The sequence below is a fragment of the Notolabrus celidotus genome, chromosome 11, assembly GCF_009762535.1.
Source record: "Notolabrus celidotus isolate fNotCel1 chromosome 11, fNotCel1.pri, whole genome shotgun sequence".
Classification (NCBI taxonomy): domain Eukaryota; kingdom Metazoa; phylum Chordata; class Actinopteri; order Labriformes; family Labridae; genus Notolabrus; species Notolabrus celidotus.
Genome location: NC_048282.1, coordinates 22,153,921 through 22,179,697, shown reverse-complemented (window position 1 = coordinate 22,179,697; position 25,777 = coordinate 22,153,921). Strand labels below are relative to the sequence as shown.

Below are 25,777 nucleotides of genomic sequence, written 5' to 3'. Positions count from 1 at the left end.
GCAGCCATTAGATAGATAACCAATCAGACTTGGGTCATTCCCTCTTTCCTGCTTTCTCTCCTGCCCCTCACATCCTCCGGCCATCATAGAGGAAATGAAAGTCACTGATGGAGAATATGAGGAAATGGTGTAGATAGATGGATGACTGGTCTGGCTGTATCTACTCAGCTCCCTCTGGGAGGATACATACAGAATCCACACCTGGCTATGTGTATGTGTTATAGCTGAAAAAAAAGTTCACACTAAAAGTGATATTTTTCATAACTCAGTCACATCTGAAGAAGTGTTTGTTTGTTTTTAAATAGAACATTAGATGAAGAAAATGACGTTGCAGTGTGTTTTCTAATCTAAGATAAAAAGATGATTTAATATCTAAGCAAATCAGAAATATCTGGGACATCAGTATGATGCAAAATGTCACATCAGATATCTTGACACAGACAGAATCTCCTCCTCTGATGATCTACAACTTAATATTTCAAATATGAATATTTTCATTTATGGACTCAGGATTTGTTTGTACTTTAATCTCAGAGACTTAATAAGGTAAACAGAGCTGTAAGTAAGAAAGACAAAGAAAGTAAACAACAACTTTTATCCGTGACTTCACTCGTGTAACAGCATCTTGTCTTGGTCAAATGATAAATCTCTAATTATGAGAAAGTCTGAACGAGGGGAAACTTTCATATTAAGAAAATGCTTTTTGCACGTGCACAAATAGTTCAAAGACAAATGAATTAGGTCTCCTTAAAACGTGGGTATCCATGTTGGATGTTTTAGAATTATAATATAGATTAAATTTATTCATTTACCACACTGATGAGTTTCATTGTGATTAGGTCTCCTCTCTGCACAAGCTTAAGGAGAGATATCTTCCTACAACCAACCGATGGAGGACAAAATGTACCGGCCTTCATCTGGGTTAAGTGCACTCAGCTTAAACTAACATAAGGAAGACTTAATAAGAATTTGCTCCTGAACTGTAAGACTTTTACCTGAAATAGAGCTTTCAGTGCCGCTCCTTACACTTCAACACAAGACTGGAGTGCATTGCCATTCCATAACTTAAATCTTTACAACACAGTTCCCCTGATGAAAAAGTGTCTCAGATCTCAGAGCATCTTGCTGAATAAATGTTTGTCCTGTGATGAGAAAAAATCATTTTCTGGGAACGGCATGATCTTGTTGACAGTTTTGTCAGGAGATAAAGTTTAGGGGCTTATTGACTAGAAAAAGAAATCACATTTCTACAACCCAAATTTATGATCAGACTTGGCTGTTTTTCTATCAAATCTCTCATGACGCTTTGCCTTCAAAAATCAGGGAGTGGTGGAACTGAGCTTTAAAGTAGTCATCTTTAAGCCATGAGTCAGACACTTCTTTAAAATGCAGAGTTTATATAGGGGCCATCCCTCTGTTTCTTGAGCTCAAGTGTTTTGACAGAGAAATGAAAGCACAAATTAGCTTAGTAAGTGATGCCGTGAGCACAACTTGTTGTTTTTAATATGTCAATGTGATAATTGTAGGATGTTTAGTAGTTCAAACTCAACCGTTTTCTCAGTTTCTGTTTTGATTTATTAATAAAGAGTTTCAGAACATTTGAATGACAGTTGTCCACAGAGGATGGAAACACTTAAGAGCAGAGAGAAAAGGAAAAAAGATCAGTCAGACCAGTTTGGGGGGGTTGTTTTTCTTTTTTTTAACTTTTGCTGAAAACATTGTCTAGACTCAACTGTGCAAATTGGATTTTTTATGCACTTTTGTTGCATGTATCAAGTCAAAAGCATTTCAAAGTAATAGGGCTAAACATTTATTTCTCAGGAGTAAATTAGCTTTCCCAGTATTTGTGCCTTTATAACAAGAACACATGAATTAATTTCGATTTCTGTCAGCTGCATAGTTTTTGAAAAATAATGCTTTTTTTCTAAAATGGAAAGATTAATTGGGGCTTTTATGGAGTCTGGAGTTTGGTTAATGCTGACCCATTCATTTAGCAGACATAAAACAAGCTTTTACAAAATGTGGTTACTGGTGATGCAATGACATTAACATCAGGCAATGTTCTGGTCAAGAGCACAAAGGGAGAAATACAGCGCTTAATGTCCCCTACATTAACATTATGTGACATGATCATCTCTGCTGACAGCTTTGTGTGTTTATACGCGAGTTTGCGTGTGTGTGTGTGTGTGTGTGTGTGTGTGTGTGTGTGTGTGTGTGTGTGTGTGTGTGTGTGTGTGTGTGTGTTCTGTCTTTGTCTGCTTTATCCCAGCTTAGAAACTGTAGACAAAATAAAACCCAACCAGACGGAGATTTCATTTGATGGTGTTTGATGGAAGAGAACCAGATGTCTGTGTGGAGGAAGGCTGTTATATAGGGTTAGCTACAGGTTTTGTCTGTCAAGGGAATAAGTTAACATTTAAAAATATACATATTTGCTTTCTTGCTGTGAAGAACATTTATTTTACTTTAACATATTAAAGAAAGGCTAAAGCCAGGTGAGCACAGCAGATAAATCCCAGGAGAAAACAGCTAGCTAGCTTAAACTAGTTCGCAAGTTAGCATTAGCACACACAATATACCTCGGTGTATTCCTTTTGTTTTAGCCACTGCCTGTTGCAGTATCAAACACTGAAGTACAACAATAAAAGAGAGAAGTAGCCTATATAACCTTCATGTGTTATATTTTGACTTTTGACTGATTTTCTGACAAGAGCAAGACAAGCTAGTTCTCTGTTTTTGTGTTAAGCTAACCTTGCTGCTGTTCATTAATTGAGTGTTAAAGAGGTCCTGCATCACACATACACAATATAAGATGGCGCAAAGGAAGGAACAGAAAGCAGAATTGAACATGTTTGCAAATTTTGCGCAGCATTATCACTCCCAGCTAGGGTTGACATCTTTCTCACTATACTAAATAAGGGACCAGTGTTGCCAACTCCTAACTGAGGAAAGTAGCTGTTTGCTGTCCTAAAAGTCGCTAGAAGTCGCTAAATGACGTCATCATTTAATTTGAATAATTTTAATTGTAATGGACGCTGCAGGAGAGACGAGTGACGTTGAGGGAGAGACAAAAAGAGGTTAAAAACACTCTAAATATGTTTATAACTACACTTAGGAGCCTACAACAAATCAAAGTAAAACATTACATTTTTCAACCATAACATTTTCTACATTTTTAGTGCATGCAATCTACATGAACTATCTAAATGGACCAAAAACAGAGACAGTAGGGGGATCAGCCAGCCGTGTCCTCTTGCATGCTGATACATTTGCAGTCTGGATGCTGAGGAGGGAACGCCTCCTGTTCTGAATGCAGCTGGAGGGACTCACAGCAGCATCCAATGCTCGTTGAGTAAGAGTAAGAACGATACATGCTTTCACGTCAGTCTCCAAAAGTCTCCCCTTTTTTTTTTTTTTTATATAATTTTTTTTTATATGCAACAGTGCTAAGATATAAAAGTGCTTCACATCGAACAGAACATAAATAAAAACAAGTTGTAGATATTGAGAGCAATAACCAAATAAAGTTATCAAGTATAGACTACAGTACACAAAAACAAAACAAACAAACAAGAAAAAAAAAATGGTTAGAAAACAAAGGGTTGGACTATAAATGATGATCACAAAACAAACAAAACAAGAGAATAGACTGTTATAGTGGGGATTGTCAAGAACGAGAAAAGAGAAAAACACAATAGAAAAAGAGGGGTCTGAAAACTCACTGAAAATAGCGACAAAGTTGCTAAGTTGGCAGATACATGGTGCCATGGTGGTGTGAGCATGATGTGGGAATTCAGCATATATATTCATATTCTGATTCAACTGGAAATGCAGAAATTATGTAACATTATGTAACCTCATATGAATAAACCTAAAGAAACCACAATTTGGCTCTTTACATAAAAAAACAGGCAAAAGAAAAATTAAATGAATGAAGAGTATGACTCACCAAATGTACTTTTTCCATGGATACTTTTTGCTGCTCTTGACTGACTCGAGCAGTCTTTTGTCCTTTTGCACAGCTAGAGTTTTTGCAGGACTTGGCGCATTGGCGCTGTATACAACTGATGGGCGTGAGGGGGCCTGTGATTGGATGACAGGCGAGTGATTGGCACATGATCTGCCACTGTGGTTTTATCTGATCTAGGATCTGTAAAGTGCAGTCTGCTGAATTTACAAGAGTTAATAGTCTATATATGGGACAATTGAGCTCCCGTATGAAACAAACTAATTTAGCCCAATATACGGGATGTCCCGGCTAATACGGGACAGTTGGCAACCCTATTACCAGTTGTCCATCAAGAAAGAGCTTGTTGTTAGCACCCTGCAGTGATTTAGGCTTTATTTATTTAGCAGAACTTCAAATGGTATTGATCCCCTCCCCTTGCCAAGAAAGATAATAAACATATTCCCTAAAATGTAAAACTTATATTGTTGTACGCAACTGTTATGAACATTTAACCTCTTTTTCATCTGCAAAACCAAGCTAGCTAAGCTGTTCAAAATGATTGCAGCATGGATCGATACCAGTTTTTAAACCACCCAGGTGTATAAATCCACACTGGGTCAGACTTCAGCATGAGGCCACCCTGATAATCATGTGCTTATAACCTGATTTAATCCATCCTGACTCATCCTGTCAACCCTAGAGTCTCGCTGGTGGGAAGCCAGGAGCGGGTTTCACTTTAACCTCAGTTTTTCTTGTGGTTTGAGGAGACAGATTTGTGTGCGGATGTGTGTTTGTGTGAGCAGTGTGTAACAGCAGGGCTTATTCTGTCTGTATGTGCATTGACGTGCTCTGACAGGTCAATCAATGAGAAGGAGATGCAGTCCGCTGTTGGTTCATTGCCCTGCTGTGCTAAAAGAGAACACACAAGGGTCAACTCATCCTGCTCCTCACGCTGCCTTCACAGTTTGCTATGATTGCGAACTGATTTCCTTTTCTACCTACAGAGTTTCTGTCTTTTTGAAGCTGCTAGTTCTGATGTAAGATTTCAAACAGGACGTAAACAGAACAGTAGTGTCGCTGCGGACAGTTTGTATTATCACTGGGATTATCTTTTTAATGTTGTTAAAGGATAATGATGATTTTTCCTATGATGTACAAATAATGTCAAACAACTGGGTTCTCTGCAGGTACTCCGGTCTCTTCCCAAAGTCGAAAAATATGCTTGTTAGGTTAATTGGTCATTATATTTTCACAGCTCAAACTGTGAATGAAACAGACTACTACTAGGAGAAATATGATCATTAAAAAAAATCACTAAAATGATTGGTAAATCAATATTTTGTGTTTCATGACTGATTTCTTAAAGCTGGGGTTGGTAGTCAGATTTAGATACACTTTTTGTTACACTGGTTAAAGTGATCTTTATGTCCTGATGGCAATCTATACATAATGTGTTCTTAAAAAAGAGTTAAAAAAAAAAGCTGCTATCTACAGCCGGAGTAAACCTGGGAAAACACCAACCAATCCCTGCCATCAGGAGCCAAATTATGAAACCAATCAAATCCTGTCCTGCCGTTCTGCCCGCCTCCTGGGGGGAGGGGTTAGACGGAGTCCTGAGGAAATGCTACACTCAAATTCATGCTAGTTTTCTTTGACTATCAACCCTAGCTTTAAGTAGGTGGTGTAATATGTGGAATAATGTTTAGTGAGCAGGTTGTTATGTTGGAAGAATGTGGTATAACAACCTCCTCAGTACACATGATTCTTTACTTGTGTAATTATTCTAATTCAGGGGTCAGCAACCCGTGGCTCTTCCATCCTTGTGCTGTGGCTCCCTGTGGCATTGGAAAATAAATGATGAGTAATCAATTGAAGTGTATTTTATTTTTGTTTGTTATTTTTTTTAAATTGTAACTCTAAATTTGAAGATTATCGTGAACTTGTAAAATTAAGATAAAAAGAGATTTGTTACATTTTTTGTCGCTAAAAATATGTATCACAATCTTTGAAATTCCCGCCGGGCAGGTCTCACGAATCTGCACTTATATTTTGCAAATATGTAATTTATATTGTTCAGTGACATACTGTGCTTTTGAAAGAAAAAGATTAAGTTTAGGTCGACACTCCGCTACACTCTCTGATACACAAAGAATGACGGCACACAGCATTTTTGTTTTGCAGATGGATAATTTAAGTTTTATGACATGAACCTTCCCAGCATGTTATTTATCACAGAGTTTAAAATGTTCAAAATGTTTTCTTTGCATACAGAAATAAAATTTCATTTTCTCTGAAGCACTTCATTGATTTCATAAGCAAAACACTATATTTTTTTTATACATAGTGTCACGGCAACACAACCCTGGCACGAGCTTGGTCTAGGGCATCCAAGCGTTGGCTGCCTGTGCCATACTAAAGAGGGAATCAGGTGGCTGTCGAGCAAAAGGCAAAGGGAAAAGGCGGACCTTACCTGTGCTGACTTCTTTCCAGAACACCATTCACGGCTCCGGGACCAGCTCACACTGCTTCCTTCTTGTTACCCCTCAGGGTTTTCGAAGACAGTTCATATTTAAGGTGACATATATAACACACGACAAAACTCAACGGGAAAAAGGGGAAAACTTCGCAAGAATGTCTTTCCACGGCTTCTGACAACGGCGTCTCTTGCTTCTCGCCTCCCCAGCAGGTGTCTGCCTGAGCTAATCAAGACCACAGCGTTACCGTCTCATTGATAAATTGGTCATGTGACCAGGAAGGTCCGCCCACCTGTAGCTCGACAGCCACACCCCCATACTCTGGACAGTGTTGCCGCAACAATAGCATAAAGGTAGAAAAAATATATATGCACTGTCATCGTCAAAGGATTTGCAGTTCCGTGTGTTTTCTTTTTTGTGGAAACCGGGTCCAAATGGCTCTTTGAGTGTTAAAGGTTGCCGACCATTGCTCTAATTGAATGGTTCAAACGTTCGGTATAATGCACAAAACCAGTCAAGGAGGACAAAGGGTGCCTTCGCTTTATTACGCCTCAAAAGTTCCAGATACAATTGTAATGGTCCAACGATCCTATTTTCAGTCTATCTGTTGGGTACAAATTGTCCTAACAGGAATTCTCTTGCCTATGATTTTTTCATACCTGTGTTACTTGTGACTGATAAGGAACACAGACAACTCTGTGCAACTTCATGCTTAGCCCTTATAACCCTGCAAGCTGAGGCCATCTTAAATCCAAATAAACATGTTTCTCTCAAACCACAGTTGAATCAAGCCATGTATGTAGTTTGGATTTCAGGTTGTATTCCCAGGTTGTATTTTCCTTCCAAACCCTTCTGTCTCCTCATTTCATCAGCTTCTGCTGGGAAAGACTTCATTATTCCACCTTGGAAGATGTTCTCGTCAGGCACAGTTGAGAAATGATCGTCCTTAATTGTGTTGATCATGTGAGCTTATGTTTGTTCATGGCTCGCACTGAAACTAATTTGGAATATGAAACTCAATCATCTGAAAATTGAACCAGTGCAAACAGGAGCACATCATCATTTCAAATTCTTCTGATTATGACATTGTGGAAATGTTTCCTGGAATATGTCAGGGTTTCTTTTTATGCAGAACCAGAGGGATCATTTGTTTGTGAGGAACAGGCTGTTTATTAGCACACTGCCACAATGACACACATCCGTCAGCACAGACGCTTTGTGACAGCTAATGTTCTCATAGTGCATATATGCACTGCAGTCACCTGTAAAATATGTCTTCTTAAGTTGTTTACTGTGAAAATGCAAAATACGGCGCAGGATTTAATCGCATCCAGTGGAATTTCATGCAGCTTTTATACCTTCCCTTCCCTGAGAAGAGACAGTCTGATCCTAGGATGATGTGTTCCTGCAGTTTGATCCAGTTGACACGTCAGTTTGTGCGTTCACTTAATAAACTACTCCTCTATGTGCTTTAAACTCAGAGCCTCACATCATACTATACTCCACATGAAGGTAAGGGAACTAAGGAGGGAAAGCTAACATGCAACATGTTTAAGGAAGAAGAAACTAATCTTATTTTTCTGGATTTTTTCTTATCATGTTTATTTGTTTGGCCTTTTGCCTGTATCAGATAAGACAGCCTGAGGGAGTCAGAGAAGGTGGGAACGAAAGGCTGCTGAAATCCATATCAGTAAACTACTAGTAACTACTATACTTGATATAAAAAGTCAAGATTGCCGATGGAGGGTCACAGGAACATCTTGCAAATCCTTCTATTCTAGATCAGGGGTTCCCAAACTTTCTAGCCTGCGACCTCCAAAATATAGGTGCCAAAGACTCGCGACCCCTTTTCGAGAACATTTAAAAAAAAATTGATTATTTCTGGTAAAAACTTCAGCAGAAATAACACAGGTGTGTTGTGTGTGGAAGTCATCGCCTGAAGGATGGAGCAAGCGTCAGAGAGAAGACAGGAGGCAGTGTTCTTATAAGGAGGGGAATTTTTATTTATAACACATGGTGCTGACAGGGAGTCTCCAGCTAAGCGTCTATATTACAAGGTTGATCTGCAAGGCTGCGCATTTACTGTACGGTATTTAGAAACCAAGATCGCAGTGGCACTATAAACACACGCTTGAAACAACAGAGTCTTTCCCTTTTTTTTTGTTCTTTCTTTCTTCATTTTCTTACAAAATGGTACAAACAACAATACAAAATATTTGTGCTGTTGACAATTTACAAAAAAGTATTTTGACTCCATAACTGTGCAATCATTTTTTCATCTTTTTTTTCTCCTCCATTTGAAACTATGTGAGTATGGTACACCAGAATCCCTTCTGGACCGCAGCCTCGGTCATGCGGGCTGCGACACATTTTAAAATGTTGTATGGTTACTGTAGTAGAACTCATCTGTCCATTATAAAAAGACACATGCAAAAAGCTCCAATTGTACAGGTACAGTTTGCCTAACTTGGTCTGTTTAGCTTCAAGCAAATACTACATTATGTACACTTGGACTTAAGCAGTATTTGTAAAACTTGTAGAAACACTGCTGCCTGTCGTTGCAGTTCTAGCCATAGCAGAGCAAAAAAAAAGCCTGCTTCTGTCTGAAGCCTCCTGTCCTGTGTGTGTCCATGGTCAGGCAGTGTCCAGAGAGAGACCAAGTGTTCCTAGCTTACACAAGCCAGAGAGGCAGAGGAGCCAGAGGACAGGGGTGGAGTTCAGCAGTGCAATCGTTTTCTTCCTTCATTCTACTGTTTGCCAATTCTTCCCTTGTTTGGCAAGAGAATGTCAATAAGACAGATAGACCAAGTATGTCACACCTAAAGATCAAGCTTCTTGTCATTTTCCACTTTTACAAACCGCCTTTACATGGTTGTGTCAAGTTTGACCGACTCCACAGATGATTTTCTTCCACGTGTCATTGAGAGTCATTGATAACATTCAGTATCATAATGGCATTGTGTCATGTTTGTATGTATGACACAGTTATAGGTCAGTTACCTTGTGTGAAGTGTGTGAAAGTCTTTGCATGTGTGTGTGTGTGCGTGTGTGTGTGTGGGGACCTCCTGCTGTGTTTGGCCCTGAATCCAGTCCGATAAGACGGCCCCAAGCTCGTCTTTATTCAGTGAACGCTGGACCCACCCCCCCAGCTGAATTCAACAGTGCTGAAGGGGCTCATGTGATATAGAACACTCACGTATGTACAGTAAGGCTTAGAGGAGTGAGTGTGTGCTAGTAAAGACTGTACAAGTTGGTTTGAAGTGGAACCTTTTCACCATGATGAAGCTAATCTTAAACAGGGACACAAGTATGGCTGTAAGCTCAAGTGGAATCACACAGATTCTCTTAAATGCAACATGGCTTTTAGTGGTGAAATATACATTGCCGAGTACTCATTCGAAAAACAGAACGGAAATTAAAGAAAATACAACACAGAAACGGATAAATCATGTTCCCAAACGTATAAAAATGCTCTGTATGTACAACATTTATATGTCAGAAATAATCAGAGATAGCAGAAAGTAACAGTTGTGTTTATTTTGTGGAGATATTCTGTAGGCTGAGGAGCAGCCGGGGAGAAAAGAGCTCATCAGATATGGAAAGTGCTCCGTTCTCATGTCGACAGTTTCACCTCTGAGCCGATGATCGGTTCAGTTTCTACTTCACCCATTTACCTATTGATGTCGAGAATAAAAAGATACCTACCCTGTTAACCTTGACAAACATAATGATTTGACCTTTCTTCACTTGTTATAATCAATAAAACTCCAGTCCTTATCTCTTTGTTTTGGCAGGATGACTTTATGCACTGAATAACATTTATTTCGCTTGCATCCGATCACAAGTGAAGACCTCTCTATCTGAAAGAATATAAAAACGTTTTATGAATATTTTTTTAACTTCAGATTGTTTTCATCTGCAGTTATTCTCATGTGAAGCATGAGAAGGTAGTTTGAAAAGCAGCAGGAGAAAAAGGAGGGATGGAGCATCCTTCTCATCAAATCACATCTAAAGAACATTGTCGCTGCTGAGATTTCCTCCAAGCATTCATCATATCCATAATTAATAGAAAATCTGGTCAGTCCACATCAAGATAAAACCAGCTACATCTGAGGAGTGTTTCAACGGGCACTCAGAAGATAAGGAATGATTAAACCTTTCCATCATTCACCAGCATCTTCCCTGTTCCCCCTGTGAAATGTTTTGCATATTTAAATAATTTAATAAAACGACTAAAGCTTTTTCTCTCCTTTCTCTGCGTGCAGTTCTGGGGGACTGAAATATGATTACAAAAGCCCATGGGTTGTTCAGCTTTTTTTTCATTTAGACACAACAAAACTCTCTTTCCCAACGTCTCTTCTTTAAAGCGCCATTACTGAAGCTTTAGTTTTGTGAGTCTGCTTTGATAAAGTGCAGAGCTTCACAACAGACTTTCCCTTTCCTCTAACTTTGTCTCTAAAACCTCTTGAAGTTTCAGCCAGAAATTTCAGGAGAAAAAAAAAAAATTCAGATGAATGAAATGTTGCCTGAAGAGAGACAGATTGTGAAGGCGCTAAATCCCTGGCTGAGGCTCAATTCCCACAGTTTCTGTGACAGGGACCAACACCAAAGTTTGTATATTAAAAGTTTTCTGAGCTACAGCTGTGAATCAACAAAAAGGAAAAAGAAACTTAAGAGAGAAAGGGACTCAGGGTGGAGCTTTAACAAGCTCATAACTGTGTGTAACACTTTGAGCTCTTTGAACTAATCCTCTGTTTCATTTCCTGTATGTTTGTACAGTTTATATAGTTTCCCTTCATATATTCACCAAACAGTTACAGGTGCCATGTCGTTTCCCTTTGGGTGATGGGAACTCAATGCAAACCCTTAATGATCTTAAAGGCGAAGTCTCCCTAATAACCCTCATTAGCACTTCAAATACAGTAACTTGAAGAGGTAACACACATGACTTGTCAATCTTTTAAATATATAGTGAGATATTCACTTAAAACCACAATCGCAACAAGCTTCATCAGGTTTTAGGTGCAACCACAGAGAGCTCGAAACAAACACAGCTGCTATGGAAGCCACAATAAACAAAGACACACGATGCATTTCTTCTCTAAGACTGTCCCGTCCTGTATTTCTGTGATTTCAGTAATCACATTCAAGTCTGACATGATCTAGGAGCACAGAAATGCCTGACTTGAAATGTTTTGTTCATAACTTACAGACACACTGTAGGCCTGTGTACAGTATGTCTACATAAAGCGCCCTCGTCAAGCCAGTCGATGCTCCTCTGATATCTCATGCAGCCACCACAGCACTGCAGGACCATAGAGATAACAAGGGGAGGTCTGAGTTAAAGGTTCAGGGGTCATACAGGGGCATGTAAGCCCACGAAAAATGGCAACCAATCCTGAGTTAGCGGGAGTCTGCTAAAATACGCACCACTGAAGGCACTTTTTAAACAACAGTGCTTCTGTTAAAAGTAATTCAAGTTCAAGAAAAAATAAACCAGGACCCTCCATGCAAGAAGGACTTTCATATCTGCGTTCTTATTCTGTTTTTTTTTTCCACTTTTGTTCCCATCAGAGAAAGCAAGCAGCTCAACCTAAAGCTTCTGCAGAGAGAGGCAGGCGGGGGCTGACAGCGAGGGAAAAGTGAAAACCCTCAGGAATAGGGAGTGGCTCCAATTGAAGGCGAGCAGGGACAAAATAAAAGCTACACAAACATAAGGGGAAAACAAAAATCAGACTAGTGAGAAGTAAAACCAACATCAAGCTTCACAACTGAAATGAAACAAAAACACAAGTTTGAAAATACGAACGATGAGAAGCCTGCAATCCAGAGCTTCTGTTTCAGTCTCAGACAGAAGCCTTGAGCAGGAGCCTCGTGGCAGCAGTCTTCTGTGGTGGGTCATTTGATTGGTTGGTTGGTTGTTCAGTGTGAGCATGTTGTCGTCGTTGTGTGTTCATAACGGTGTAATAGCCCCATTTGTGTTAGTGGGACAGAGCATGGCAGGCCAGCTGACGGGACGAGGGTGTGTGTTTGTGTATGTGTGCGTATACATGTGAGTCCAGACAGACTTAATCATCGTCCCCTCCGCCGTACATGTCGGCCAGCTTTTTGAAGCGAGGGCCCCAGTCGTTGAGGTAGTCATAGTCCTGGTCCCCCGTGCTGGAAGAGTTGAGGGAGCTGACAGAGCCTGCGGTAGAGCCGCTGCCCTCATAGTCAAACACCAGCAGGGAGTCATATGGAGGCGCTGTCGGGTCATTGTCCGCCGCTCGCAAACCCTGAACAGGAAAAAGACAAGGATACGTAGTGGTCAGTACTCATATATCTGCATGAGGTGCACGATGAAGATGATTAAAAAAGGCATGGTGATCATGGTTTGAAAGCAATAAAATGTTGGAAGGCAACTCTGATGATTTCAAAATGCTTCTACTAGAGTGAAAAACAAAGGTCAAACTGAAGCAGCAGAATCTGATGGATCCAAAGATGAGTCTCCTGCAAAGATCAAACTCTACAACCGCTGGATCGTACAATTCCCATTGTGCAACCAAACATTCTCCCTTCACTCTTCCAATATAGTCAATGCCTCAGTCTTTCAAAGTCAACCAAGTTTGTACCGCTTTTTTTTTTAAATCTACAATTTCTGAGCACAGATCCTCAATGACATCACTTTGGCATCATCAGGGTAAATACAATAGTTTTTACCAGCTGAGCAGCGCTCTCTATTAACTTATTCTCATGTATAAACTGTTACTCAAATCAAAGTATGGCTCCTGTTACAGGGTTAAAATACATGTATTTTTTCATAACTGAACTACAATCAGAGTTTTGTTCTGACTGGTTGGGCAGTGAAAAATTTGCTTCAATTCTACATACTGCATATTATTTTTTGAGCTACTTTTTTAATGTAAATTCTCAATCTACTACTTACTTTAACCAACTAAATTAAGTGATCTAAAAAGCGCAGTATTTATAGATGAGAGAGGTATAAAGTTATGGGGGGTGCCGGTTGTAAATTTGTGCACACCGAAAAACACAGCAACATTTCTCCACATATAGCTCCAAAATGTCATACAAATGTAAAGTTAATTTTTTATTTTCTTTGGATAACTTTGTTTATTGGAAGCAGTTTTACAGGTAGCAAAGGAAGAGTACAATGTGGAACAGAGGATTTCCATTCTTCCAATTTTTTCCCTCTTTCTTTCCTCCCACAGACCCATTCCACTTGTATTTCAAAAAATAATATGTAAACAATACAGAATACATACAACAATTACATATGAGGATCACATTTAGAGGAATATTTGTGAGCTAAATATTTAGGATCACGGAGCAACATTTAACATTTATATTTCACATTTATATTTAACGTTGAACATTTAGATTTATATATACTATTTATATTTGTATTTAGCATTTGGATTTAACAATGATTTTAATTAACTTAAAATATTTTTGACAACAAAATTAAATATTAAGAAGATCACAAATATTCCTCTAAATGTGATAAAAAAAAAAAGTGACTTTTATAAATTCACTCTACATTTTTATGACGTTTTGGAGCTAAATGTGGAGAAATGTTGCTGTTATTTTCGGTGTGCACAACTTTACAAACCTGCCCCATATAAATTACCATAAAAGTTCATACTTAAAGCTCTTCCGGCGAACTTTGTGTGTTGATTTTAGCGCTTTTTGCTGTTCCGTCCTGTTCATGTGGAGCTGATGTTTTGAAAACAAAAACCCATCCCTGCTTTTAATACTCAGTTTTAAAAACACCACCTATGAATTGAATTGTTTAAATCATATGTGTCAAACTCAAGGCCCGCGGGCCAAATCCGGCCTGCGGTGACATTATCTTTGGCCCGCGAGATAATATCAAATTATTTATAGAGCTGGCCTGACGGTATTTTGCACGCACCACTAAAACTACAAGTCCCACAATGCACTGCAAGCTAGTCACCTGCAGTCAACTTTCAGCTATCCCTCTCCCCAAAAATGGCTAAACGAAAGGTGGACTTTGAAAACAGGGGGGTTCAAGACAGGTGGGAGGCAGAGTATATGCATGTGCGCAACAGAGGAACTTTTGGGATTAAGATCAATGCATGGCACAACTACGGGAAAAGATCTCTTTGAAGAGGTATCCAGATGTGTAAATGAAACAAGGCTGCCTTTGGATAAACGTGTGGGACTGACGATGGATTGAGCGCCCGTGAAGTGCAGGCAAAAGAGTGGACTAGTGGGCAGAATCCGGGAGAGGATGCAGGAGGAAAACAGCGCAGGTGAGCTGACAGCTTATCACTGCATCACACACCAGGAATCGCTGTGTGGCAAAGCCTTGGAAATGGAACATGTTATGAGCACCATAACACGAGCAGTTAACTTCATAAGAGCCATAGGTTTAAATCAGCGCCAGTTCAAGTCTTTTCTGGAGGAGTTGGGTTCAGAATATGGTGACTTGCCCCATCACACAGAGGTGTGATGGCTGAGCCAGGGAGAAGTGCTGTAAAGGTGTTTCGAGTTGCATGAGGAGATCTGTCAGTTCATGGAGAGCAAAGGGAAAGACACAACAGAGCTCCGCGATAAAAAAGTTTCTGTGTGAAGAGGCATTTCTGTGTAACATCACGAGCCATCTCAATGCGCTCAACCTGCAGCTTCAGGGGCGGGGCCGTGTGATCACAGACATGTACGCTGCAGTGAAGGCTTTTAAAACCAAGCTGCGCCTGCGGGACACACAGATGCTGCAAGAAAACTTGAGCCATTTTCCGTGCTGCCAAACTACCTGTGTGAACAACTGTTCTCTTTGAAGAAGTTAAACAAAACATCTCACAGGAGTCGTCTTATTGATGAACACCTTCACAGCTCAGTGCCTAACCCCAAACATTGATGAACTTACATCCAAGATGAAATGCTGAGTATCTGGCTTAGACTAGTGTGCATCACAGAGCAGCCGACTGAGCTAAAATATGTTTCCTTTTTGCACTTTTTCTTGCTACCACAGGGCATTTTTGGTTTTTCTTTGCAGAATCTTTTTTGCTAATGTTGTTGGCCTGTGGAAAAATATTTTTATAAGAAATTAGTAAAGCTCATTCATTAGATAAGCTGCAGATTGAGCAATAAGAAATGAATTCAACATATTTTTCATTTTTTAAATGTTTATAGGCAATAACTTAAGCTTTGCTAATTCAATGTTCAATATGTGCAATAAGTTCATTTCAATAAGTTTTGCAATAAACATTGAACCAGTCCGGCCCTTGACTTGCACCTATTGTTTTTATTTTGGCCCTCTGTGTATTTGAGTTTGACACCCCTGGTTTAAATCATCACTGATTATGCAAAACATAAAAAATGCTGTTTTAGCAGGAGTGCAGTTTATCACTTCATTTGTCATCTATCCCCTTGACAGTGATTTCAGCTGTTAATGACACACTGAAGAAGAAGTAAATCATTATGCTGATGAAGGTGTTTATTATCTTAGGTAATATAGAGGTATCAATACTGATTCCAGTTCATTTCATAGCCTGCAACAACTCTTCAAAGGAGCTTCATATTCACCAGAATAGTACAATCTGCTGTCTTGTATCAATCCAAAGTAAAAGATGCATGACACTGCTGAAGTAAAAATGATTGGAAATGAGTCCTATCAAATGTTGTGTTGCACATATACTCTGTGAAAATGCATTACAGACATCACGCTTAGTGAACCCTTAATAAATACAGCAGACAGCCGATGCACAGGTTCCTTATGGAGATGTGCTCACAGCTGGTTAAACACAGCAGACAGGTTCCCATGTTATACCTTGGTTGCCTATTGCTCTAACCTTCATCTGATCAGGCAGTCTCACTGAGATCAGCATCATTTTGGACTTTAGTACAGACGTAGAAATAAAATAAAGATATAACACAAAATGAAACACAGCCATTTGTGCGCAACCAAATAAAGAATTGACCTAGCACATCTGAAATGAAGAACTCTTTACTTGATGTGGGTTCTGCAAACTTCCTGGAAAGTTTTTCATGTAAAAAAAATCATCTATAACAGATGTATCTTCCATTTTTGTATAACACTGGTATAAAACTCTTTTCTTCAATATTTTAAGATTTGAAGAGGTTTGTGTTTTTTCCTCCTGTGCTTTCTGCATTTTTTCCTTCGAATGACAAATGAAGGCTAATGACCTCAAGCAAAGGCAGGTAAGGAGAACGGTCTTCATCCACTTCACTAGAATACAGAGAGATGTTACGGATGGAAAGCTTCAACCCTCAAGGGGACAGTGCATGGCAGGAACACCATGTGTTGTGCTGTGTTTGTGTTTTACCAGACTGCTGGAGCGAGATCAGGTGAGTGCATGTGTGAGTAAGGAAGAGAGAGAGATAAAGGAAGAGAGAAAATAAGACAGAGAGAAAGACACAAAGAGAGAGAGTCAAGGCTGGATGGATCAAAGCTGAACAGCTGCCAACACCTCTCGAGTGTGAACGTGTTGTCACGAGTCCGTCAATCAGCATTTTCTCGCATCAGTGTGCCAACGCTGAGTGTGTGTGTGTGTGTGTACCTGTGTGTGTGGAGAAAGCTGGCAAGGTGAGTGCAGCTGTAAAGTAAAACAAAACTCTGTGTTGTTTCCATCACTCTACTAAAGTTTACATATTGAACAGCATCCAAAGTGAGTAATTACATTAGATGTCAGATCGATGGAAAGTGAAAGTGAGAGGCTGGCTCACTGCGGGAGAAACAATCTAATGAGGGATGAGCTGTTATACATGCCAGATGTGATGTGTGTGTCCATTGTGTCAATGCTAATTCACCTCATGGATGAAGTCCCCGATGTCCCCAGGGTGGGGCACGACAGGTCTGATTGGGTACTGGGACTCGGGGATGATGGGACGCTCATCCACCCTACGGACGCCTGGTGGCTTGCTGATGATGTGCTCCAAGGAGTCCGGCTGCTGCAGCTGGCTCAGGTCGTAGTCCTACATGGATTAACACATGTAAGCAGGAGCAAGGGGGAGTCAACTCAGAAATCACGTGTGTGTGTGTCTCTTAGGAGCTCACCTGGTCCTCCTCTCCTCCTCCCTCTTCGTCATATTTCAGAATGTTGTCTCTGACGTCATCTTCAGGGTCAATGAGCAGCTGTTTGGTTTGTCTCTCCTTCTCTCTGCGCTTGATCCACACCACAAATAGCAGCACCATACCTGTAGGAAATGATAACCTTTGTGTTTACACTGTGACAGTCAGGCATCAGAAGACAAAGCAGAAAACCTAGAGACACTGCAACCCTTATCTTCAAAAAGAACAGAGGGTGAACAACCCTGCATGTTGTTAATGCTTACATGCTGATTTAAAGCCTCTGTAAATAGTTCTTAACTGCTTCTGAGTCAAACTGAAAATTAAAGCATTGCCTCTTTATGACCTACAAAGCAAAAAGGACCATCAGCCATGAGATTGACTTTAATGCATAATCATTTTTGTAATGCCTGTCACTGCTGCCATGGAGTGGATGGAAGATGAGGCGATTTATAGCATGCTAAAGAAACCGCTTTTAGAGCACTACAACACTGGTAGACATGCAGACTAAATTAGATATCAACAATCACCTAAGTTTAGGTTTTTAATATTCTAATTTAATATTTTTGCTCATGTCTCATTTTCTTTTTATTTCTTGATCATTTCAGGAAGGAACAGATGATGAGTGTTCGGACCACAAGGAAAAGCTTTTGTATTTCAGTCTGTGGTGTTAAACTATGGAACAGTCTCAGTATGGAACTAAAGCAATGTCTGAACATAATTCAATTCAAGAAGAAGTACAAAGAAATGATTTTAATAAGGTACAAGGAGGAAGTCAAGTGTATATAATCACGAGGGGTTTACTTTTGTTTGTTAGCATAAATATGAAGATAATATATGAAGATTTGACATGTGGGACTGCACTCATATAATGGCAGAAAACAGTGAATAGAGGGGTAGGATTAGATAAGTTTTAAACTTCTTCCTACTCCTTTTCGTACATGTAGAGTAAATTGTTTCACTGCTTGCTAATATTGATTTTGTTTCTTTTGTAAAACTGTTTCTTTTTATTTTATGTTTGTATAACTCTTTCTTCTTTTCTGCTTTTTTTTTAATTGTATTTTTTTTACTTTTACATGTTCGAAATAAAGTCATCAAATCAAATCAAATCAAATCAACAGGAAGCAGGGCTTTTGTGTAAAATTAGATTTTGTGAAGTTTTAGTTTGTAGATTCTTATTTTTCTCAGATTGAGGTTATTTCCATAATTTGATTACATTTTAAAAAAGTATAGAGAGAATTGTATTCTGTGTATCAGTTTAGTAGAGTATTGTTCCCTTTAAGATTACTAATGGTTACAGGCAGAGTGATGTTGTTTCCCACAGTGCAGTGAATGCATCATGGTTATTCAGTGTTCAGTTGTCCTATGGTAGCGGTGGACATTAAACATGTTAGAAATGCACAGCAGAAGTTGTCTCTGTGCTCTTCCTTTACCCACATCCTGAAAGTATATTTAATGAAGTGTATTAAGTTAAGAGTTAACGCAGAGTCAACACAGTGTCAGACTAATGACTCTGCTTTGAGCTGGTAGGTTTTGAGCTTTCTTCAGTGTCCCTGTCCTTGTTTCAGCTGTGTTTATATTCTGTTTCAAACGTCTTTAAGCCCTGCCTACCTCTCATCCAGGTGACATGATTGGCTGTTCAATGCCGTCTTCTCCTTCTTCTATCTAATGTTGGGTGGCAACTAGTGTTTAAGGCTCATTAGTACCCCTCCATTTTAAGTGGCTGGGGGGTGTAATTACATGTTTATTTATATCAAATTTTTATCAAACATTTTTGATATTTATATAGAGTAAAATTATATCATGATAATTATCGTTATCGAATTATCGCCCAGCACTAAATGTTGGTACATGAGTTTGTTCTAATGCACATTGTAAATTTTTAGATACCTTGCAGGATTTGGAAAGCTTTGACCTGCTGGTGGATTTAGGAAAACATCAGAGCACCACCAGTGTCAGAAGGATCTATCCTCTAGGGACAATTTATGCTTGTGCCCAGGTTTGATGACATATTTCAGCCTGATGCCATCTAATTCTCCTCCCTTTACAGCCGTCTTTCTTTTCTTTTATTGGTATTTTATTGCCATTATCTATACCAGCAATCTTACTTCGCTTGTGCTGCTTTGTTGTCTTCAATACATCTAGTCTGCGAAGTATTCGTCTTGCCCGGGAGAGATATTTCAAAATCCAAGGGGCTCTACTTGGTCAATTCAGCATAAACATTTTAAATTGTCTGAAAGTTCCTCCAGCTGCAGCCGAGTATGTCTGTAAAACTTGTCTATGTGTATGAATTATTCAACCTACAGCAACAAAGTAAGCCTGAAGCATGAATCACAGCAAGTTTGACAAAGTATATATCTACCCTACAAGAAAAAGAAGTAAAAAAAACTCCATGTTGAGAGATGCTGGAGAGGATTCCAGCAGTCGAGGTGTTAATACATTATGCACATTGTTGTTGGTGTTGGTGTATTACAGCCTGGTGAATGTTTAATGTCTGCACCCAGAACGGCACTTTTTCAACAGAGAGGCAAATCAAAGTGAAACATCTGCGGTTAAATTTTGGGGTTGTAGTGATGGGTGTGTGTGAGATGTCTGAGAGCCTTGTCTGTGTGTCAGTGGGTGAATGAAATACGAGCAGCTGATACTCACTCAGCAGTATGATGATGCAGATGAGGATGGAGATGATGGCTCCGGTTCCTAAACCAGCAGCTGCCACTGCACCGAGTGTGGTGCAGTCTCCGTTTCCGTCGCAGGGACACACTTTCACTTTGATGGTCGACCTGTTGGACAACGGAGGGTTCCCCGAGTCGGACACAATTACAGGGACTTCGTACACCCCAGGTTCTAAATATATTTGGTACCGCAGACCAAGACGGGCGTAATCACCTGTGAGAAAAAGAAAGGAATAAAGCAGCTATTAGATGTGTCACTTATTATTAAATTCCCTGATACAGCCTAAAGTGGTTTCCTTCATGATCCTCAATTTTCAAGATGATTCTGACTGAATTTAAAGATTGCTTCCACATAGGGTCAGGGAACATCGTCCAAATGAGCAAATCAATCAGTTTTATTTATACAGTGCCAATTTTTAACAAAAGACATCTGATGACCCTTCAGAAAAAGAGCAGGACTAGACTGTACTTGTTTTATTATTTACAGAAACCCAACATGGGTCCACCATGAGCAAGACTTTGGCAACAGAGGCAAGAAAAATCTGCCTTTTAACAAAAGGAAGCCTGAAAGAGAACCAGACTCATTAGGTTCTCATGAACAGCCATCTGCTGCTGGTACTAATCTCATTGTAAAGACTACAATGCTAACATCACCTCAATTTTAGCATACCCCTACACTGGCTCCCTGTTGTTTTTAGGATCGCTATTAAGACACTTTTAATCACGTTTAAAGAACAACATGGACTCGCCCCTAAATACATTTCTGATCTTTCAACTCCCTATGAACCAGGACGCAGTCTGAGATCCTCTGGCAGTGCTCTGCTTGCTGTTCCATGCTTTAGACTAAAAACTAAAGGCGAAAGGGCCATTGCTGTCAGAGCCCCCCGACTGTGGAACAGCCTGCCAGAGGATATCAGACTTGCAGAGTCAGTCACTACTCAAGACACACTTTTTTCGTAAAGTTTTTATTTTGTGAATTTATTTGAATCTTTAACGTTTTACCTTTCTGCTTTTACTGTCAGTTTGCTTTTATTGCTTCTTAGCTTTTATTGTGTTTTTATTGTTCTTGTGATGCAAGATTGTTCAGTGTGCCGTCAATTGTCTGGTCTGATGCTTAACGATACAGTGGTGGAAAAAAGTTTTCGGACACCCCAAATATTGCATTGAGAATCACTCTTAGGTCTTCAAGTGTAATTTATTTTAGTACAGTCAGAGCAAGGTTTATTTCTTTTTTGTTCAGTTTTGGACACATTCTCTGTTATTTGTTGACTTTGATTACGACAATGTTGAGAACTGACATATTGAAACTGTCAAGAATTTAGCTTTCTTAGTTTTTTGTGTAAATAATAAACAAAAAATATTTCATTTATATTTGTTTGTCTGTCTAATGCTTGAAACACACACAAAAAATATTTCTACAAATATTTCATGTCAATATTTGAGATTGTGTAAAATTTTATGGGTGTCCGAAAACTTTTTTACACCACTACACATGATCATGCTGTTTGCTTTTGTGAGCCATTAGAAAGTATCACTTTAAATTCAGTCTGTTTCATAATCAGTGAAGAAGTAATCATGAGGGCTTTTAATATGTAAGAAGAACACAGCAGCTTAACAATGACAGAGATTATAATAGAGTACATAAAAATGGTAAAATTGCTAAAGTAATTCTGTTCTCTGTTCTGCTACAATGTTTTTCAGTGGCACTAAAAAGCCTTTCCACACACTGATCATAAGTTTGCTTTGTAAAACACATTTCCAAATTTTCTCTGGTACTGTTGCCCTGCACCACGCCTCCTCCGCTACTGACGCCTCCTCACCACTGATCCGAGAAATGGTCCAGTTGCGTCGGATGCTGCTGGGGAAGCTGGGCAGCTCGAAGACGAAAGGTCCAGCGTTGGGATCAGTGTCGGCATCAGCGGCAGTGATGTTGACACCGTTGACGTTTCTGTTCACCCGCTCACAGATCTGAGACTCCTTGGGTATAAGTGCTGGGGGGTTGTCATTAATATCTATCAGATAGATCTGCAGGGTGCCTGTGCCGCTGGCTGCAGGAGAGCCTGGAAGCAGAACGAGGGAAGAGAAAAATAGTATCACAATGGGAGGAAAAGATGAAAAGAGAAGATGTGTGCAGTGAGAGGGATGATTGAGAGGGAAGAGGGCCAGGAGTTGAAGACCAGCAGAGGTATATAATGAAAGAGACTAAAAAAGCGAGATAAAAAAAAGAAAGAGAAAAGGTGAAAGGAACGCAGTTTAGGAGGTAAGGATGCTGTACAGCTGGAGGACAATTTCTGCCCCTGACAGAAATTCTTCTGACAGTCTCTCTCTCCGGCTCTTCTTTTTGCCTCACAGCCAAATCAAACCCATCAGAGTCGACCCAGATGCGGGCACAGCACCTCCAATCGCCTAGAGTGGGCTTAGGCACAATAATGATGACTGTAACACAATCAAACAAGTCCTTGTCTCTGTGTATTTGCACAATACCAAGAGAGACATCTATGATGCTGTAAATAAAGGCTCTTCTGCTGGCAGTATAAACAATGTATTGCTGAGCGGTGAGTGCATCATTTTTAAGGTGAAATACAAGCAACCTCCTCCTCCTCCTCCTCTCGCACACAATCACTTATATACACTTGTAAATGCACTCACTGTGTTTCTGTACTTAAGTGTGAGGAGGTCTCTGCTGTGATAACACACAAAATAACTCCCTGCTCAAGGATAATAAGGCACCCTTGAAATCCTTGAGGAGTTGATTGGCTTATGATAAACATATGCTTTAAGCCACAATCTTATTTTTCACACAGATGTTGCTTACAGGGGAGATATTTTGTACCAATGCTGCATCTAAGTCCTTGAAGTGTGTGGAAATTGTTCAGAACATTGTATACATTCTGTCTGATGCTATAGCTAACCATAGTAGGTCCTGCATTGGACTGTAATAACATGCACTGATGCACACACACACATCTCATCTAAAGACACAATTCTGAAGCTTTTTGCATTGATTGAAGATGATTGGAGAGAGCAACAGACCATCAGCAACAGCATTTACAGACAATCCAGAGCAAAGAATAGATACTTTAAAAATCAGACACTGAGATAGCTCAGCAAGGGGAAGAATACATAACTGAGAAAGAGTGGGGGGGGAAAGATAGCACTAATCTAAAAAAAAAAGGAAGCGCGTTGGCTGTATTAAGCTCAGGGCTGTTTATTGAGTGTGTGTCAGGAGGTGACGACCCTTAGCTGCCTCCAATTACGAGTCATTTCCCCGCCATGCCCCGCTGGCTGAGCCATTGGATGGAATAAAGCGACCTCCGGGCCCATCTCTGGGAATGAGATAAGGGCGATGTAATTTAGAAAGATTTATGCAAAGCTGACAGATCTGCCAATTAAACATGGCAACAGAGCAAGACATTTGCCACAAGAAGAAGAGTGACACGGCACAGTCTTACTCAGTGTTGGTGAGTCTGTCGACAGTTTGAACTCTGTCTGACTGGTATGTCACATTATAGATGCTTTAAAGCCTGGGGCACAGACTGTATAGAGGAGCTGGATGTAGCCACGGTTAATGTTGGCCACTAGTTTTTCTGTTAGCATTTTAACCAGTGGCATTTCATGACCCCACATTTGGAGGACAGGGAGGATACACATCACCTGGGCCCGTATGCACATCCAGCCATTAGCGATGAAAACGGGCTGTTTGTACTAATGGTGAAAAAAAAAATGGAGTAGCGGTATGCATGAGACAGGTTAACGCCCCAACAAAGCATTAACCCTCCTGTTATGTTGCGGGTCAAATTGACCCTTTTAAAAGTTTATTTTAGGCTACATATGCCTTTCAAACCAGCCACATGCAGAATAAAAATCTGGGCAGCATGTGACAAAAGAGGAGTCGTGTTAATTTATCAACATCGCTTCATCAAAAAAAAAAATAATCTCATTGTAAAATAAAATGAACAAAAATCTATGTCATGTCAAACTATTGTATATATATGTAGGGCTTTCTTATGTACATTAAAAAAGTTTTAACATTAATTTGAATGAAAAACGAGTGAGTTGTCCTCATTGAACCATGATCTGTAAAAATTAAAGAACACCAATGGACTAAATATTAATTTAAATGGCTAGTAATGGAGTTAAACATAAGATTTTAAATAATGTGTATTGGAATTTTTTGGGGTTCTGACACTTTTAAAATGTCAATTTCTTCTGCTGAAACTTTGTTTTTACTTGATCACACCGGTACTGCTCGCAATGTTTATTGTTGTTTAGGCGTGTTAGGCATGCGCAATTGGAATTTGTTGGATAGGGGTTTTCCAGGAGGTTCCCTGGACATATGACGTTTTGCACCAGCCTCGCTTTCATGGCGCCATTAGTTAATTGGCCAATTATTTGTAGTCGTGCATGCGGCAAACGCTATGGCCAAATGGGGCGTTCCATACTGGTACGCTTAGACTAATGGTCCTGTTTGTGCTGTTGTGGTGGCAGTTTGTTTACAAGAAGCCAAGCCCCAAGGCATACACTGCTTACTCCTTTATTTCACTCTAAATTGGACCTAATACTTACATAATAATAATCATTATATTGTGTTATTAAAAAAAACCTTGTAGTGATTGGAAACTTGAACTCATAAGGAAAATGTTTACTGCTTATTTTTGCAGCAGAGTATAAGCTTAGTGCAAGGAGAAGCTCTCGTCCTATACTGCACACGTAAATGACCTCGGTAAAGTTTAAGAGACGTTCACAGATTCAGCCTTCACAAGCCAATAACTCGTCAGCTGATCATTGCCCTGACAAACTGACACCTATTTTCAACCTTACAAAAGCAAATCAAGACATACAGCTCCATTTTTCATCAATTTAATTTCAATACGAGCCATCCTGCAAGCTCCACATCAGATATAACACGTTCAATCCAAGCTGTCTTGAAGCATTTCAGTTCTTGCCAAAGCCAAGAACATTCTGGATCATTAATCACTACTTATTCTCTACTGTTCATATATTTCACCTTATCTCAGTTACTGTACTGGGGTTTGGGGAAACACTTACATAAGCTCACTGTAACCACTGTCAGAGAAGTACAGAGAAGAGCCATCAGAATATTTCTGGGGAAGGAAAAATCTCCTTCCAGGAAATATTCAAATATTGTTCTTTGAAAGAGAGGGAGGGTTATAACTTAAGAGGGAAGTTAAGATTAAAGATGGTGAGTGTTCGGACCACAAGGAAAAGCTTTTGTATTTCAATCTGTGGAACAGACTTAACACGGAGCTACAGGAATGCCAAAACATAATCCAGTTCAGGAAGAGGTATAAAGAAATAATTGTCATGAGGTACAAGGAGGAAGACAAGTGTTGAGAATCAAGAGGGGTTTGCTTTTGATTTTAGCTGTAAATATGAAGATAGGTTATGAAGATTTGTTTTGTTGAAATGCACTCATATAATGCCTGAAAATAGTGAATAAAGGATTAAATATGTTTGAACTTATTCATACTCCTTTTCACACAAGTCAAGTAAAATGTTTCAGTGCTTGCTAATGGAACTGATTGATTTGGGTTTTTTTGTATATTTTTTTCTTCTTTTTTACTTGTATGTTTTTTTTTTCTATTTTACTTTTACATGTTTGAAATAAAGA

The 25,777-nt window shown here is 39.5% G+C and overlaps 1 protein-coding gene across 1 annotated transcript in view; it reads right to left on the bottom strand.

Moving 5' to 3' along the window:
• Nucleotides 1-8,402: 8,402 nt before the first annotated feature.
• The window catches only part of LOC117821268 (cadherin-4-like), a 334,441-nt gene continuing 317,066 nt past the window's right edge, over nt 8,403-25,777 (bottom strand). The window contains exons 14-18 of the mRNA XM_034695419.1: nt 21,966-22,205; nt 20,123-20,359; nt 17,462-17,601; nt 17,215-17,379; nt 8,403-12,698 (exon numbers count right to left, since the gene is read on the bottom strand). Of these exons, the coding sequence (XP_034551310.1) occupies nt 12,492-12,698; nt 17,215-17,379; nt 17,462-17,601; nt 20,123-20,359; nt 21,966-22,205 (989 nt within the window). The 3' untranslated portion in view covers nt 8,403-12,491. The remainder of the gene's footprint in view (nt 12,699-17,214; nt 17,380-17,461; nt 17,602-20,122; nt 20,360-21,965; nt 22,206-25,777) is intronic.